This window comes from Choloepus didactylus, chromosome 18, assembly GCF_015220235.1.
Source record: "Choloepus didactylus isolate mChoDid1 chromosome 18, mChoDid1.pri, whole genome shotgun sequence".
Lineage (NCBI taxonomy): Eukaryota > Metazoa > Chordata > Mammalia > Pilosa > Megalonychidae > Choloepus > Choloepus didactylus.
Genome location: NC_051324.1, coordinates 9,071,895 through 9,090,823, shown reverse-complemented (window position 1 = coordinate 9,090,823; position 18,929 = coordinate 9,071,895). Strand labels below are relative to the sequence as shown.

The 18,929-nt window shown below is 40.3% G+C and overlaps 1 protein-coding gene across 5 annotated transcripts in view; it reads right to left on the bottom strand.

The window, feature by feature from the left end:
* STX8 (syntaxin 8) overlaps window positions 1-18,929 on the bottom strand; it is a 295,182-nt gene that overhangs the window by 194,514 nt on the left and 81,739 nt on the right. For all 5 annotated transcript variants that reach the window (XM_037807925.1, XM_037807923.1, XM_037807921.1 and 2 more), the window contains one exon: window positions 12,867-12,959. In XM_037807925.1, the coding sequence (XP_037663853.1) occupies window positions 12,867-12,959 (93 nt within the window). The remainder of the gene's footprint in view (window positions 1-12,866; window positions 12,960-18,929) is intronic.

Sequence of the window (18,929 nt, the reverse complement as noted above, 5' to 3'; positions counted from 1 at the left end):
ACATTCTACAATTAAAAATGAGGGAGAACTTAAAATTTTCACAGACAAACAAATGCTGAGAGAATTTGCTAACAAGATACATGCCATGCAAGAAATACTAAAGGGGGCTCTACCAGCTGAGAAAAAAGAAAGAAGAGAGAGGCCTGGAGAAGGGCATAGAACTGAAGAGTATTAGTAAGAGTAACTTGAAGGAAATAGAGAGAGAGAGAGGGAAAAAACAGATTTGACAACTAAAAACCAAAGGATAGGATGGCTGATTCAAGAACTGCCATCACAGTAATAACATTGAATATGAATGGATTAAACTCCCCAATTAAAAGATATAGATTGGTAGAATGGATTAAAAATTATGAACCATCAATATGCTGTTTATAAGAGACTCATCTTAGACCCAGCAATATAAAGAGATTGAAAGTGAAAGAATGGAAAAAAGTATTCTACACAAGCTACAGTCAAAAGAAAGCACGGGTAGCAATACTAATATCAGACAAAATAGACTTTAAATGCAAAAATGACATAAGAGACAAAGATGAAGAAGAAATAACAATCATAAATATTCATGTACTCAATCAAGGAGCTCCAAAATACACGAGACAAATATTGGCAAAACTGAAAGAAGCAATCGATGTTTCTACAATAATTGTGGGAGACTTCAATACACCACTCTCTCCTATAGATAGAACAACCAGACAGAGGAACAATAAGGAAATTGAGAACCTAAATAATGTGATAAATGAATTAGACGTAACACACATGCACACAGCATTACATCCCAAATTACAAGGATATACATTCTTCTCTAGAATTCATGGAACGTTCTCCAGGATAGATCACATGCTGGGGCATAAAACAAGCCTCAGTAAATTTTAAAAGATAGAAATTATTCAAAGCACATTCTCTGATCACAATGGAATACAACTAGAAGTCAACAACCATCAAAGAACCAGAATATTCACAAATATGGGTAGCTTAAACAACACACTCCTAAACAATCAGTGGGTCAAAGAGGAAACTGCAAGAAAAATTGCTAAATATCTAGAGATGAATGGAAACAAGAAAACAACATATCAAAACCTATGGGATGCAGTGAAGGCAGTGCTGAGAGGGAAATCTATAGCTCTAAATGCATACAGTAAAAAGGAATAAAGCACTAAAATCAAAGAACTAACAGAACAATTGAAGAAGCTAGAGTATGACCAGAAACCTAACACTGAAGCAAGTAGAAGAAAAGAAATAACAAGGATTAAAGCAGAAATAAATGATATAGAGAACTAAAAACAAAAAAAAAACCAATAGAGAGAATAAATAAAATCAAAGTTGGTTCTGTGAGAAGATCAACAGTTAGCTAGACTGACAAAGTCAAAAAGAGAGAAGACCCAAATAAACAGAATCACAAATAAGAGGAGGAACATTACTGTGGATCCCAAAGAGATTTTAAAAATCATTAAGAGGATACTATGAACAACTGTATGCCAACAAACTAGATAATTTAGAGGAAATGGATAATTTCCTGGAAACACATGAACAACCTAGACTGATGTGCCAGTTTGAATGTATTATGTCCCCAAAAACACCATTATCTTTGGTGCCATCTTGTTGGGCAGATGTATTAATGTTGATTAGATTGTAATTCTCTGATTGAGTGTTTCCATGGAGATGTGACCTATCCAACTATAGGTGATAACTCTGATTAGATAATTTCCATGGAGGCGTGGCCCTGCCCATTCAGCCTGGGCCTTGATTGGTTCACTGGAGCCCTATAAATCTCAGACAGAAGGAGCGAGCTTGCTACAGCCAAGAGGGACACTGTGAAGAATGCACAGGAGCTGAGAAGAGAGGAGCAACAGATGAGAGACAGTTTGAAGACAGCCGTTGAAAGCAGACTCTTGCTATGGAGAGGCTAAGAGAGGACAAATGCCCCAAGAGCAACTGAGAGTAACATTCTGAAGAGCAGCTGCAGCCTAGAGAGGAATGTCCTGGGAGAAAGCCATTTTGAAACCAGAACTCCAGAGAAGATACCAGCCACATGACTTCCCAGCTAACAGAGATTTTCTGGATGCCACTGGCCATCCTCCAATGAAAGTACCTGATTGTTGATGACCTACCTTGAACACTTTATGGCCTTAAGACTGTAACTGGGTAACCAAATAAACCCTGTTTTATAAAAGCCAATCTATTTCTGGTGTTTTGTGTCCTGGCAGCATTAGCAAACTGGAACAACTGACCAGAGAAGAAACAGAAGACCTCAACAAACCAATCACAAGTAAACAGATCCAATCAGTCATCAAAAAGCTTCCTACAGGAGGAGAAACTAAGATGGCGGCTAGATGAGACAGAGCAAAAAAACACCTCCGTGGAAAACATTAGATAAAAACCAGAGGGTGACCCAGAATACCAGTTACAGCAGTGCGCCAGCTGGACGAGGTCTGCTAGTTCCAAAGGGGCCATATACTTGGTGAAACCAGGAGTCTGCATTCTGAAACGAGTGAGTAAGCTGGCTGGAAGACCCGCAGCTGCGCGGTGGTCTGGGGAAGCCGGGGTTTGGCGTTTGGAGACTGACAGGATCTTTTTTTTTTTTTAAAAAAGGGAAAAACCCAGGAGCAGCTGCAGCAGCGACAGTGGGAACCACGCAGTAAAACACAGCAAGAGGGGGCTGGGCCAGCCTCTCGGTGTCTGGCCTGGAGGATAGTCTGCTGCAGATACCCTCGGGGCCGGGGGAGCGGAGAGAAGAGCCGGAAGCAGAAAGAAACCCCGCGGCCAGCAGCTGGCTCCCCGGAGGGCTGGATAAACTCCTGCCTGGGGCCATGCCCACAGCCCAGAGCCCTGCCAGTTGTCCCGGAGCTGGGAAGGAGGAACTGTGTGAGTTGGGGGGTGTGGAGATGCTCCGTTCGGCCATCTTTGCATCAGGCTGAAAGCGCCCTGGCACGGCCCGGCGGCCCGGGGCTTCCCTTAAGGGACGGCGCGCACTGGTGACATAGCACGGCATTCCCTCGGCAGAGGTCCTGGAGGATTGCGGCTGGGAGGGGGGACCCGCTCGGAGAACCCAGGGACACTATGCCAAGTCTGGTGGTTTGTGGGATAATGAGAGAGAGGGTCTGGGGCTGAAATGAAATGAAGGCTTATATTCTTGCAGCAGCCTTGAATCTCCGGGAACCTGGGGGATTTGAATATTAAAGTTGTCCTTCCTCCCTAGCGACCCATACACACACCCCACATTCAGGGCGGACGGCTCCAGCAACACACCCAAACTGAGTTCTCCAACTGAACCCCACCAGAATCATTTCCCCACACACCGCGGGGACAAGGTGGAGAACTGACTTGAGGGGTATAGGTGACTCACAGATGCCATCTGCTGGTTAGTTAGAGAAAGTGTACGTCACCAAACTGTGTTTCTGAAAAATTAGATAGGTATTTTTTTTTCAACTTGAAAGAACCCTGTCAAGCAAAGCAAATGCCAAGAGGCCAAAAACAACAGAAAATCTTAATGCATATGATAAAACCAGACGATATGGAGAATCCAACTCCAAACACACAAATCAAGATATCAGAGGAAACTGAACCTCACACAATTAATCAAAGAACTACAATCGAGGAATGAAAACATGGCAAACGATTTAAAGGACATCAAGAAGACCATGGCCCAAGATATAAGTGACATAAAGAAGACCCTAGAAGAGCATAAAGAAGACATTGCAAGAGTAAATAAAAAAATAGAAGATCTCATGGAAATAAAAGAAACTGTTGGCCAAATTAAAAAGACTCTGGATATTCACAATACAAGACTAGAGGAAGCTGAACAACATCTCAGTCCTAGAAGTCCACAGAACAGAAAATGAAAGAACAAAAGAAAGAATGGAGAAAAAAATAAAAAAAATCAAAATGGATCTCAGGGATATGATAGATAAAATAAAACATCCAAACTTAAGACTCATTGGTGTCCCAGAAGGGGAAGAGAAGGGTAAAGGTCTAGAAAGAGTATTCAAAGAAATTGTTGGGGAAAACTTCCCCAACCTTTTACACAATATAAATACACAAAGCATAAATGCCCAGCGAACTCCAAATAGAATAAATCCAGATAAACTCACTCCGAGACATATTCTGATCAGACTCTCAAATACTGAAGAGAAGGAGCAACTTCTGAAAGCAGCAAGAGAAAAGCAATTCACCACATACAAAGGGAACAACATAAGACTAAGTTGTGACTACTCAGCGGCCACTATGGAGGCGAGAAGGCAGTGGCATGACATATTTAAAATTCTGAGAGAGAAAAATTTCCAACCAAGAATACTTTATCCAGCAAAACTCTCCTTCAAATTTGAGGGAGAGCTTAAATTTTTCACAGACAAACAAATGCTGAGAGAGTTTGCCAATAAAAGACCCGCCCTACTTCAGATACTAGAGGGAGCCCTACCAACAGAAAAACAAAGAAAGGAGAAAGAGATATAGAGAATTTTAACGACATATATAGTACCTTACATCCCCAATCACCAGGACACTCATTTTTCTCCAGTGATCACGGATCTTTATCCAGAAGGGAACATAAGCTGGGACATAAAACAAGCCTCAACAAATTAAAAAAAAAATTGAATGTACTCAAAGCACATTCTCTGACCACAATGGAATATAAATAGAAGTCAATAATTTTTGAACTGTAACTCCACTATTTACTTCCTACATGATATAAAATACACAAACTCTAAGGACAAATCAGTGGTTTTGAACTCAATGTAAAATATGTAATTTTAGACAACTATATAAAGGTGGGGGAATGGAGGAGTATAGGAACATAGTTTATGTGTCCTATTGAAGTGAAGGTGGTATCAAAGAAAAACAAGATTGATATGGATTTAAGAGGTTAATTTTAAGCCCCACAGTAAACACAAAGAAATTATCAGAGAATATAAACATAGAGATGAAAAGTAGAATTTGGATTAAGAGAAATGGGGGAACAGGCAATGGGGAGTTAAGAAATGAGTGTAGGGTTGCTGTTTGAGGTGAAGGGAAATTTCTAGTAATGGATGGTGGGAAAGAGCATTACAACATTCTAAATGTGATTAATCCCACTAATGGAGGGCTAGGGAGGGGGTGGAATGGGGAGATTTAGGCTGTATATATGCTTCCACAATTGGAAAAAAAAAAAAAAAAGACAGTCTAAATAGATGACAATTGAATGCCAAGGATGAACTTGGATGGGATTGGAGGACAGAGGACAGGTGGCTCAAAGAGACACAGTTGAGACATAAGGAAAAGGAAATACAGAATGTAAGCTTCGTATCATTGTTGAATCTCTTGTACTCCTTAGCTGCGCTTAATGGGATTGCATAAAAGAATGTTCTTGCTCATGGGAAGTGTATATGTGAATTATAGTGTATGCTCAGGGATGTGTGCAGCTAGCTCTCATATGTTCAGAAGACAGAGCAATAGATGATGGACGATAGATAGGCAGGGAGGGAGGGAGGGAGGGAGGAAAGAAATAGCGATGTGACAGCAGGTTAAAGTTGCTGGGTTGAGCTATCAGGGGAGGGGGGTCAGGGTATGATGGAATTCTGTGTATGGGGTTAGTATTGTTTTTGCAACTGTTCCTATAACTTTGAATTTATTTCAAAAAAAAAAAAAGCTTCCTACAAATAAAAGCCTAGGGCCAGATGGCTTTACGGGGGTATTTTACCAAACTTCACAAAAAGAACAGACATAATCCCTGCTCAAACGCTTTCAAAAAATTGAAGAAATTGTAACACTACCTAACTCATTTTATGAAGCTAACATCACTCTAATACCAAAACCATCTCCCTAATGAATATAAATGCAAAAATTCTCAAAATACTTGCAAATCGAATCCAAAGACACATTAAAAAAATCATACACCACGACCAAGTGGGGTTCATCCTAGACATGCAAGGGTGGTTCAACATAAGAAAATCAGTCAATGTAATACAACACAACAGTTTGGAAAATTCCAGGCTTTCAGGAAGTGAGACCCCAGAGGCTACAGCCCCAAGTGAGGATTTAACCAAACATGGAAGCCAACCACCATTTCAGTAGAAGCCACGATTGGAGATGGAGTTATCCAGAAAGGATTTGTGGAAAGTCCTATTGTCTGATGATTTTGACCCCCCTGTAAACTGCATGCCAAGCCTACAAAATTTTTGCAAGCTCTGTGTATAGATAGAATCACTGCCAGTCTGGACTGGAGGGGACAGAGAAGGAACAGATTGAAGGAAAAAAATTCTTCAAAGACAGAGCCATGGAGATTGAGGTCTGGAGTGAAGAAGTCTTGGGCAGAGAGAGTAAAATGGCCCACGCACGTGGAAAGGGTGAGTTTGCCCCAGGGGCAGAGCGCAGACCTTCCACCTTGATGCTCAGGAAGAGTGCTGCCACCCCAAGGCCCACAGAGGGTGGAGCACATTCCCCGGGGATTGGGGAGAGCCTGGCAGCCACCCCACTGTTTGGAGAGGGGAGAGCCTTTGCCCTGTAGAGGCAGAGTCCTGGTGCCACCCAGATGTTTGAGGAGGGCAGGGCCAAGAAGGTGGTCTCCCCAATGCGTGAATATGTTGTAGCACTCACCCCAGAGTTTGCAGAGAAAAGGGCTGCCGCAAAGGCTCTTAGAAAGGGTTGGACTCCTGCTCTCTCAAGCCCCAAGGATAAAACATTATTGTATAAATGACTCTCAGACTTTGAAATCTAATGGAGTTTGCTCTGCGGGTTTTAGGAATTGTTTTTGGTCCCGTGAACCCTGTTTTCCTTACTGTTTCTCCTTGTTGCAATGGAAATGTTTATCCTATGACTGTCCCTCCTTTGTATATTGGAAGCAGATAACTTGTTCTAAGTTTCAAAGGTCCACAGCCAGAGGGGAATTTTGCTTTAGGACAAGACCACACCTGTGACTGATTTTGATGGGATCTTGTACTTACTTACCATTACTGAAAGGATTTAAGCTTTTGTGATATTGTGATGGGATGAATGTATTTTGTATTCGGAAAGAATGTGACTTTTTGGGGTCCAGGGGTGGAATGTGCTAGTTTGGATATATTATGACCCACAAAAGCCATATTCTTTAATGCAGTCTTGCAGGGGCACATGTATTAGTGTTGATTAGGTTGGAATCCTTTGGTTGAGTGTTTCCATGGAGATGTGACTCAATCAACTGTGGGTGAAATGTTTGATTGATTTATTTCCATGGAGACGTGGACCCTACCCATTCAGGGTGGGTCTTGATTTAATCACTGGCATCCTATAAAAGAGCTCAGAAACAGAAGGACCTCAGAGTAGCTGAGGGTGACATTTTGGGGAGCAGCTGAGAGAGACATTTTGGAGATGGCCGCTGAGAGCAGACTTTTTCTGAGACTTTGGAGAAGCTAGCCCAGAGTTTGCTCCAGAGAAGCTAAGAGAGGACAAATGTCCCAAGATCAACATTTTGAAGAACGCACAGGAGCTGAGAGAGGAGCTGGAACACAACCCGGGATCAGCAGACACCAGCCACGTGCCTTCCCAGCTAACAGAGGCATTACGGACATCATTGACCTTCCTTTGGTGAAGGTATACTTGTGTTGATGTCTTAATTTGGACATTTTCACGGACTTCAGACTAAATTTGTAACCAAATAAAAACCCTTTATAAAAGCCAATCCATTTCTGGTGTTTTGCAAAACAGCAGCATTAGCAAACCGGAACACTATGTATCTAAGAAGAAACTGATATCTTGCATATATAAAGAAATCCTACAACTCAATGACAATAGTACAAACAGCCCAGTTATAAAATGGGCAAAAAATATGAAAAGACATTTCTCTGAAGAGGAAATACAAATAGCTAAAAAACACAAGAAAAAATGTTCATCCTCACTAGCTATTAGGGAAATGCAAATCAAGACCTCAATGAGATACCATCTCACACCAATAAGAATGGCTGACATTAAACAAACAGGAAACAGTAAATGCTGGAGAGAATGTGGAGACATTGGAACTCTTATTCATTGCTGTACCACTGTATAATGGTACAGCTGCTGTGGAAGAGACTTTGGCAGTTCCTCGGAAAACTAGATATCGTATTACCCTATAATAATTTCACTTCTCGGTGAATACCCAGAAGATCTGAAAGCAGTGACATGAACAGACATTTGTACACTGATGTTCATAGCGGCATTGTTCACAATTGCCAAGAGATGGAAACAATCCAAATGTCTTCAACAGACGAGTGGATAAACAAAATGTGGTATGTGGTATATATAAATACGATGGAATACTATGCAGCAGTAAGAAGGAATGAGGTCTTGAAAATATGACAACACAGATGAACCTTGAAGACATAATGTTGAGTGAAATAAGTCAGACACAAAAGGAGAGACATTGTACATTATCACTAATGTGGACTCTGTGAAAAATGTAAAATAAGTGTCTTATAATGTAGAATATAGGAGACCGAGAGAAAGACAGAAGCTAGTGAAGGGGGAAAGATTATCTAATATATACAGACATGAAAATGAGGTTGAACTTAATGGTATGGGAATGGACAGGTGTGATTATGTTCCTTACTGGGATTATAAGTATCAGCGCCACATTGTTCAAAAGTGGTTGTTTAAAGGCATGTAACCCACAGAGTAGCACTAAAAACATAAATAAGTGTTAGCATGATATAAGTTATGACACTGGTACAAAGAGTTAACAACAGAGTTGTATATGGAAAAACTACCCAATACATATTATAGACTATATTTAATGGGACTATCTTACCAGCACTACACCAATACTAGGGATGAATAATTAGCAACTGCTAAGAGCTCTAATTATTTTATGATAATGTTTTATGTTATGATAATTGTTTAAAATTGAGAGTGATGCTGTTTGTTCAACTAAGTGAAGATAACATGAGAAACTGTTTATCTTGAGACAGAATACATGTTATGTGAAATCAGAAACCCCCTACTTAATAAATTAGGCCCTCGATCTTGAGGCTTGCTCTTTTGAAACTTAGGGCTGTAAATGACAGGCTAAGCCTTCCTATAATTACACCTAAGAGGCACCTCCAAAGAACCTCTTTTGTTGCTCAGATATGGCCTTTCTCTCTCTAAGCCCAACTCAGCAAATAAATTATTAATCTCCATCCCCCCACCACCACCACCACACACATACATGGGACCTGACTCCCAGGGGAATGAATCTCCCTGGCAACATGGGACATGACTCCCAGGAATGAGCCTGGGCCTGGCATCAAGGGAATGAAAATGCCTACTTGACCAAAAGGGGAAAAGAAAGGTAACAAAACAAGGTTACAGTGGCTAAGAGATCTCAGAGTCGAGAAGCTATCTTGGAGGTTTCTGTTATGAAAGTTCCAGCTAGATATCCCAAATGGCCACTATACGCCATGTCCTTACCAACAGCAGTCCCCATACCTAGATCCCTATCTGAGATTCTACAAAAGATTCACTCACTAAGTTTTCTCTCTCAAAAACTTAAATCCACCAGAATGTTCCTATGCCAGACAAGTTTTAAAACCCAGAGGCAACAGCCTCTTTAAGAATAACAATCAGCTGCAGCCCCCTTCCCCATGATGTCAGCATCCTATTTCAATATGAACAAGTTAGGGTGGCCACTGCCTAGACACTATTGAAGACTGAGAAAGTGATTAAATAAGAGGAAGGGGTAGCAACAGACAAGATAGGATCAAAGGATTAGGAATGCTGAAACTTTACATAAATACATATATACTTTAAATGCTAGAATATTAGAATAGCTAGAAGGAAATAACTGAAATGGTGGAACTGTAACCCACAACATTCTTTGAAATTTGCCCTCTAACTACTTGTTAAATCGTACTTCGAAAGACATCACTGTTATTATATATGTTAAAGTTCACAATTTAATAATGCATTAAAAAAAAGTACAGTACTAAATATATTTTCCCAGCATATTCAACTAGAGCACTCGTTTGCAAACTTGGCGGCACACTGAAATCCGCTGAGGAGCTTTAAAAAATACTGATGCCCGGGCCCCACCCCTGAAGTTTCTGATTCCATTGGTACAAGGTACTGCAGTAAGCACAACAACGCTACCCCCGCCCCACTCCAAAACTGTCCCTACTGTAATCCTTGGAACCTGTGGACATGTTAGGCTACATGGCAAAGGATAATTAAATTTGTAGATGGAACTAAGGTTGTTAATCAGATGACCTTAAAATAGGAAGATTATCAAGGATTATCTGGGTAGGCCAATGCAGTCTGAAGGGTATTTAAAAGTGGGAGAGAAAGGAGATTGGATGATGCAATGTGAGAAGGACTCCACCCACTGGTGTTGGCTTTAGAGATGGAAGTTGACTAGGAGCCAAGGAATGTGGGCAACCTCTAGACGTGGGAAAAGGCAAGAAAACAGTTCTCTCCCTAGAGCTTCCAGAAAGGAACACAGCCCTGTGGACTTACTTTAGTCCATTGAGACACATGTCAGACTTCTGACCCACACAACTGTAAGATAATAATTTTGTGCTGTTTTAAGCCACTAAGTTTGCGGTGATTTGTGACAGCAGCCCTGGAAAATTAACCTAGATACAGCCTGGGCTTTGGAATTTTCAAAAACTTCCCAGGTGATTCTAAAATGCAGCAATGGATACAAACTACTCAATTAGAGGAAAGGCAGGATAAGGAATCACGCTGGTGATTTGATCTGGGAAGTCAGTAAGTGGCTTCCCCAAATCCTGCACCATCATTTCTTAATTACCTCAACATAGATTACTTTACAGTGGTGTATCACAACTTTGGTGGCCAGGCTCCTTTCTAGTTTGCCCTGTTGAATATGCAAAATACCCTTGGAATAAAGAACAATTACACACCAAATAGGCAGATTTTCTCTTGTCCTTATTTTCTTGCCAATATTGCCTTTCAAGGAAGGAATGACCGAAAACGGAATTATATGCAAATATATAAATTAGCACCTTCATGTCGGCATCATCAGGAAAGAAAGACGCGATTGTCCTCCTCCCTGGGTGCAAACTACTAAACCCACTACCAGGACTGCAACAATAGAGGGTTTCTCGTTTTGCTTTAGTAATCTGCTTATGCAGGACAGATAAATGGAACAGTACTGAGGGGACAAGTTAACTCACTCTTCCTAAAGATCAAGAAAAGAAGCGTTTGTTTTTCAGTTTCAATGAGTGCAGCCTTCCCTTCCAGGTAGGCATTCATCCATTCTCACGGCTTTGCTTCATACTTATAAGATGATGATGACTCTTCTAGAAAGCCATTCCACCATGAGCCTCCATAAGTACCAGTCACCAAAAGCTAGAGCCTTAGAACCTTTGACTTTTTTCTCCCTGTTTCGTCTTCCTTAGAGAGGACACTAGCGTAGTAGAAAAAGCAGTCAAATTACAATCAGAAGACCAGAGTTTGTTTCAATTCTGCCACTTAAAAGTGACATAACATTAGGTGAGTGCTTCAGCCGAGTCTCTGAGCTTTGTCTCCAACAAACGGGGATAACATTCCTTTCATGATGCTGTTGTACAGATTAAATGAAATGACATACACGAACGTGCCTGGGACATAGTAGGGGCTTTCCCTGAAACTCAACTCTTCTATGGTTTCGCACATCACCTCTACGCTGAGGCTGTCCCATCTAAGCTCTTTGGTCCTGTTCTCTCACTGAGCTCTGTCCACTTGACAATCCCACTTGGATCTCTAATTAGATGTGTCCAAAACAAACATACAATCTCACTTATAAGCAGCGGCTCCTTTCAATTTCCCTGATGTTGGCCATGCCAGTCAAAGAGTTGTCAGTCCCTGCATCCATTCTTTCTCCTCCATTCCAACTCCCGTAAGTCTTCTCACCTCGTACTGCACACCTCCAGGGCAAGAGTCTTAAGGGTAGCCCGTGATGTAAAGCCCTGTCTCACCCAGTCCATCCTGCTTGTGATCTGCAAATTAATCTTCTCTAAACGGACCTGTCACATTGAGTTCCAAACAAAAATCTTCACTCTCCTCCATCTCCCACCCGCCCACCACAGCCTGACATTTATGATCAATGAAGGGCAAAATCCACTGGGTGTGCAAAATCAGGGCTTACAAGGCACCAGGTGATTTCATATAGTTACCATGTAAAAGAAAAGCTCTAGGGATAAATTGATCAAGAGGCAAAGCTCTGTGGAAAGTGTACAGCATTCCAGAAAAGGGTTTTAAGGTAGATTTTTTGCTTTTCACATCATGCTGTTGATTACTAAATTTAATAGTCTGATTGTGATGCTGAATAAATATGCTTTTTTTTAATGTGTTGTGTAAAGTTAGTCTACTCTGAAGCCATCTTGATAAACTGCTCCAACAGTACGACATTAGAATTCCTTCAGGGTGATGCCAGGTTCCATTCAAAATTCATTTACAATCTTCTCTGCTTGTGTGCAGAGAAGCCTTTTGTCTTCAGTAACCTTGGTGTAGTTGAACTGACAGTTACTGTGTCGTAACTGGAGTTCATCATTAAAAACGGTCACCCAAGCAAAGTTAGAGAATTTTATTTGGTTATAAAAATAATTGTCAGCACATCCTATGCAATATATCTAAACTGAATAACGGTACCAGATAAACTTATAGATGGGAAAGGAAGCTTTTGTCCAATCCATGATCATGTGTAATCAATAAACATTTTGATATTCTCTTGGAAAAAAAAAAGCAGCTACTGAGAACTGGAAAACTTTGATCAAATCTCTTTACGTAGTATTTAATAACTATAATACAAATCTGTCACAACTCACCTTCCGTTGCATTAAAACTATCATAATTGACTGATGTTAAACCACTTTATAGTTTTCATAATATTAAAATCACTCAACAAACATTCATGCCTTGAGTACTTATAATTAAATGGCAAATTGAGTTAATCTCAGATTTGTTCCTACCATTTTGTTCATCCAATTCATTCCCAATTTCCTGACCCATTTGTTTTTGGCGGCTTATGATGGAGGAGAGGGCATCAAGGCCTGCATCCTGTTCTGAAAGAAAAAGGAAAACAATTAATTTACTGCAAAACCAAAGGAGAGCAATTTAAAGTCCAGAAATATAGGCTGGTATGTAACATATTTCAAAATATAATAAAAGTAACATTCAAATCAGGGAAGGATAAAGAAAAAACAAAATGAAGAAAAAATATTAAATACCTAACTCATACCTTATACTAAAATGATTTCCAAATGAATTAAATGTTTAATATTAAGTATTAAAAATCAAACAACATAAATTTTGACTACACAAACATTTAAACTTTCTGATACTTAATACATGAAGAGCATGCACAGGACTTCCAATAAGATGGCGGAGTAGGTGAGGCAGACAGGCTTTTCCTCCATGAAAGAAACTAGAGAGGGGCCAGACCGTGCCCAGGACTGTGGTTTCGGGGCGTGACTGGCCATAGAGAGGCCCCCACAGTATGCTGAGGGGACATGGACAAAAAACAAGAGATGGTGCCTCGAGGAATGGGATGAATTTGTTCCCACTGGGAATGCCTCCACGGCTGGTGGCAGTGAGATTGCTGCCAGGCAAGGTGAGCAGTGGCTCTCCACTCCTGTCCACCTAACTTGACAGTTTGCTGGGGGTTGATCCTCCACAGCCAGATGGCCAGGAGCTCCCGTGAGGGAACCTGGGAGGCAGCATTTGCTCTCCCCTGCCACTGAAGTTCGGGGGTGCACTACCGAGAGGCAGGGATAGGAGAGGGTGCCACATTGATGATCAGAAGTCCCTCCCACACCCCAGAGACTTGCGGGTGAACAGCAGGCAGGGATTCGGGCATGTATGATCTGCAGGGCACCCTTGAGCAGACTCCCTGCCTAACTGCTCAGGGTCCACATCTCAGTCCCCAGTGCACACGGAGATCCAGTGCACTGATTGGTTCCCCACCTGGTTTGAACTTTGCCCACAGCACAGGAGAAGTTCAGGGAAGACCTACTTGAGAGCACCACCTGCTGGTAGGTTAGGGAAACTGCACTCCAGCAAGCTGTAGCTCTCCCAAATTATAAACAAAAGCTCAAATAACCTGCATTTTCTACAATAATCTTATCAAGACAAGCAAATGCCCTGAAACCAACAGAAAATCACAAAGCACTTGAAGATTCAGAAGAAATGGACAATTCAAATGAACAAATTAAAAAAGCCAGAAGAGACACAAAATTTGGAGCAATTAATTAAATAAGTACAAACAAATCTCCAAAACAACTTCAACGAGATGGGTAAAGACATAAAGGAAATAAAGAAGACTCTAAAAGATCATAAAGAATTTGAAAAGAGTAAATTAAAAAATAGCAGATCTTATGGAAATAAAAGACACTGTGGATCAAAATTAAAATACACTAGAGACATACAACAGCAGATTTGAAGAGGCAGAAAAAAGAATAGGTGAACTAGAAGATAGGGTAATCAAACATGAACACACAAAAGAATAAATGGTGAAAAAATAAAAAAAAAAAATTTGAAATGGATCTCAGAGAAATGATAGACAACATGAAGCAAACAAACATAAGAATCATTGGTGTCCCAGAAGGAGAAGAGGTTAAAGGACTAGGAAGAGTGTCTCAAGAAATAGTTGGGGAAAACGTCCCAACCCTTCTAAATGACATAATTATGCTAATCAAAGATGCCCCACAAACTCCGAACTGAATAAATCCCAATAAGCCTACTCTGAGACATATACTGATTAGAATGACAAATGCTGAAGAGAAGGAGAAAGTTCTGAAAGCAGTAAGAGAAAAGAGATTCACCACATACAAAGGAAACAACATAAGACTACGTAATAACTATTCAGCAGGCACCATGGAGGCGAGAAGGCAGTGGTATGACATATTTAAAATTCTGAAAGAGAAAAATTGCAAGCCAAGAATTCCGTATCCAGCAAAGCTCTCTGTTTTGGTGCTGATTAGATTTGCTTGGAATGTGCCCCACCCAGCTGTGGGTGATGACTCTGATGAGATATTCCCATGGAGGCATGGCCCCACCCATTCAGGGTGGGCCTTGATCAGTGGAGTCATATAAATGAGCTGACTCAAAGAGAAGGAACTCAGTGCAGCTGTGAGTGACATTTTGAAGAGGAGCAAGCTTGCTAGAGAGGAATGTCCTGGGAGAAAGCCATTTTGAAACCAGAACTTTGGAGCAGACGCCAGCCACGTGCCTTCCCAGCTAACAGAGGTTTTCCGGACGCCATTGGCCATCCTCCATTGAAGGTACCCGATTACTGATGTGTTACCTCGGACACTTTGTGGCCTTAAAACTATAACTGTGTAGCCAAATAAACCCCCTTTTTATAAAAGCCAATCCGTCTCTGGTGTTTTGCATTCTGCAGCATTAGAAAACTAGAACACTCTCCTTCAAAATTGAGGGAGATCTTAAAATTTTCACAGAGAAACAAATGCTGAGAGAATCTGCTAACAAGAGACCAGCCCTGTAAGAAATACTAAAGGGAGCTCTACCAGCTGAGTAAAAAACAAAGGAGAGAGAGATGTGGAAAAGGGCACAGAACTGAAGAGTACTGGTAAGGGTAACTTAAAGGAAATAAAGAGAGAGAGGGGAAAAAAAAACCAGATCTAACTAAAAAACAAAGGATAAGATGGCTGGTTCAAGAACTCCCTTCATAGTAGTAACCTTGTGAATGGATTAAACTCTCAAATTAAAAGATAGAGACTGGTAGAATATAAAGATATAGACTGGATTAAAAGGTATGACCAATCGATATGTTGTTATAAGAGACTCATCTTAGACCTTCTGACACAGAAAGACTGAAAGTGAAACGATGGAAAAAAATTTTCTATGCAAGCTGCAACCAAAATAACGCTGGAGTAGCTATACTAATGTCGGACAAAATAGATTTTAAATGCAAAGATGTCATAAGAGACAAAGAAGGACACTATGTACTAATAAAAGGGACATTTCACCAAGAAGAAATAACAATCATAAATGTTTATGAACCCAATCAATGTGCGCCAAAATACATGAGACAAACATTGGCTTAACTGAAGGGAGCAACAGACACTTCTATAATAATAGTGGGAGACTTCAATACACCACTCTCTTCTATAGATTGAACAACTAGACAGAGGACCAATAGGGAAACTGAGAACTAAACAGTATAATAAAGGAATTAGACTTAACAGACATACATAGATCATTACATCCCAAGGTACCAGGACATACATTCTTCTCTAGTGCCCATGGAATATTCTCAGGATAGATCATATGCTGGAACCCAAAACAAATCTTAATAAATTTAAAAAGACTGAAATTTTTCAAAGCACATTTTCTGACCATAATGGAATGCAACTAGAAATCAATAACCACCAAAGAACCAGATCTTTCACAAATACATGGAAGTTAAATAACACATTCCTAAACAAACAGTGGGTCAAAGAAGAAATTGCAAGAGAAATTACTAAGTATCTACAGACGAATGAAAATGATTACACAACATATCAAATCTGTGGGATGCTGCGAAGGTGGTGTTGAGGGGGAAATTTACAGCTCTAAACGCATATAACAAAAAGCAAGAAAGAGCCAAAACCAAAGACCTAACTGAACAACTGAAGAGGCTAGAGAATGATCAGCAAACTAACCCTAAAGCAAGTAGATAAAAAGACATAACAAAGATTAAAGCAGAAATAAATGATCTGGAGAAGAAAACAAATAGGATAAATAAAACTGAAAGTAGTTTCTTTGAGAAGATCAACAAGATTGACAGACCCTTAGCTAGACTGACAAGGAAAAAAAGAGAGAAGACCCAAATAAACAGAATCAGAGATGAGAAGGGGATAATTACTACGGATCCCGAAGAAATAAAAAAAAAATCATAAGAGAATACTGTGAACAACTGTATGACAAAAAGCTAGACAATTTAGAGGAAACAGATAATTTCCTGCAAATACATGAACAACCTAGACTGACCCTAGAAGAAAGAGAAGACCTCAACAAACCAATCACAAGCAAACAGATCCAATCAGTCATCAAAAATCTACCTACAAATAAAAGCCCAGGGCCAGATGGCTTCCCAGGGGAATTTTACCAAACTTTCCAAAAAGAACTGACCACATTCCTGCTCAAACTCTTTGAAAAAACTGAAGAAAAAGGAACATTACCTAACTCATTTTATGCAGCTAATATCACTCTAGATCCTACAACTCAACAACAGTAATACAAACAGTTCAATTATAAAATCGGCAAAAGATATGAGGAGGTATTTTTCTGAAGAGGAAATATAAATGGCTAAAAAAACACATGGAAAAAATGTTGATCTTCACTAGCTATTAGGGAAATGCAAATCAAAACCACAATGAGATATCATCTTACACCAATAAAAATGGTGGCCATTAAATAAACAGGAAACAAATGCTGGAGAGGATGTGGAGAAATTAGAACTCTTATTCATTGCTGTACCACTGTATAATGGTACAGCTGCTGTGGAAGACAATTTGGCGGTTTCTCAGAAAACTAGATGTTTAATTACCATACAATTCAGCAATTCCACTTCTTGGTATATAACCAGAAGATTTGAAAGCAGTGACACGAACAGACATTTGTACACCAATGTTCATAGCAGCACTGTTCACAATTGCCAAGAGATGGAAGCAACCCAAATGTCCTTCAACAGACAAACAAAATGTAGTATATACATACAATGGAATAGTATGCAGCATTAAGAAGGAACAACGTCCTGAAACATACGGCAACATGGATGAACCCTGAAGATATAATACTGAGAAATTAGTCAAACACAACAACAGGAGAGATATTATACATTACCACTTCTATGAACTACCTGAGCAATATAAAATCAATGTCTTATAATGTCAAATATTGGGGACCTACTGATAGACAGAAGATAGTGAGGGGGAATGATGTCTAATATATTCAGATGTTAATGACGGTGAATTCAAAGGTATGGGAATGGATTGGGTGATGATTGTTTGTTAATGAGATTATAAGTATCAGAGCTGTAATGAAGGCGAATAGGATTGAAAGGGGTTGTTATAGGCATTATCCCACAGATCAGGACTATATAGATATATATAGATACATGCTTACATGATATACTTCTAAGGTATGACACTATTACAGAGAGGTGACAACAGAATGGTATATGGGAAAAATCTACCTTTTGCATACTAGGGACTATAATTAATAGGAATACCATATTAGTACCACACAAATATTAGGGACAAATAATTAAGGGCTGAAAAGAGCTATGAGGTGTGTTGGATCATAAGAACTGTTTAAAATGGAGAATGATGAGGATTGTACAATTAAGTGATGATAATGTGAGATACTGATGGATTATCCTGGACATAACACATGCTACGTGAACTTAGGAAACCCCTACTTTATAAGTCAAGCCCTCAGTCTTGAGACTTGCTCTGGGTGAAACTTATGATTGTAAAGGGGAGGCTAGGCCCACCTACATATATGCCTGGGAGTCACTTCCAGAGAACCTCTTTCGTTGCTCAAATATGGACTTTCTCTCTCTAAGCCTAACTCTGCAAATAAATTCATCACCCCCCCCCCCTCAACATGGGACAGAATCCCTCAGATGAATGACTTTCCCTAGCAACGTAGGACATGGGTTCCAGGAATGAGCCTGACCCTGGTATCGAGGGATTCAGAATGCCTTTTTGACCAAAAGAGGGGAAAAAAAGGCAACAAAATAAGGTTTCAGTGGCTAAGAGAATTCAAATAGAGTCATGAGGCTGTCCTGGAGGTTACTCCTATGCAAGCTTCAGTTAGATTTGCCAAATGGCCACATTATGATAAGCCCAAGTCAACAGTAGTCCCCCAAACCCTACAGAATACCTGGACCCCTATCTGAAACTCACTAAGTTTATTCTTCAGAATCTTAAATCCTCCAGAGAACTCCTATGCCAGCTAAGTCCCCAAAACCCAGAGGCAATAGCCTCTTCAAGATGTGTCCCCTTTTCCCATAATGTCAACACCCC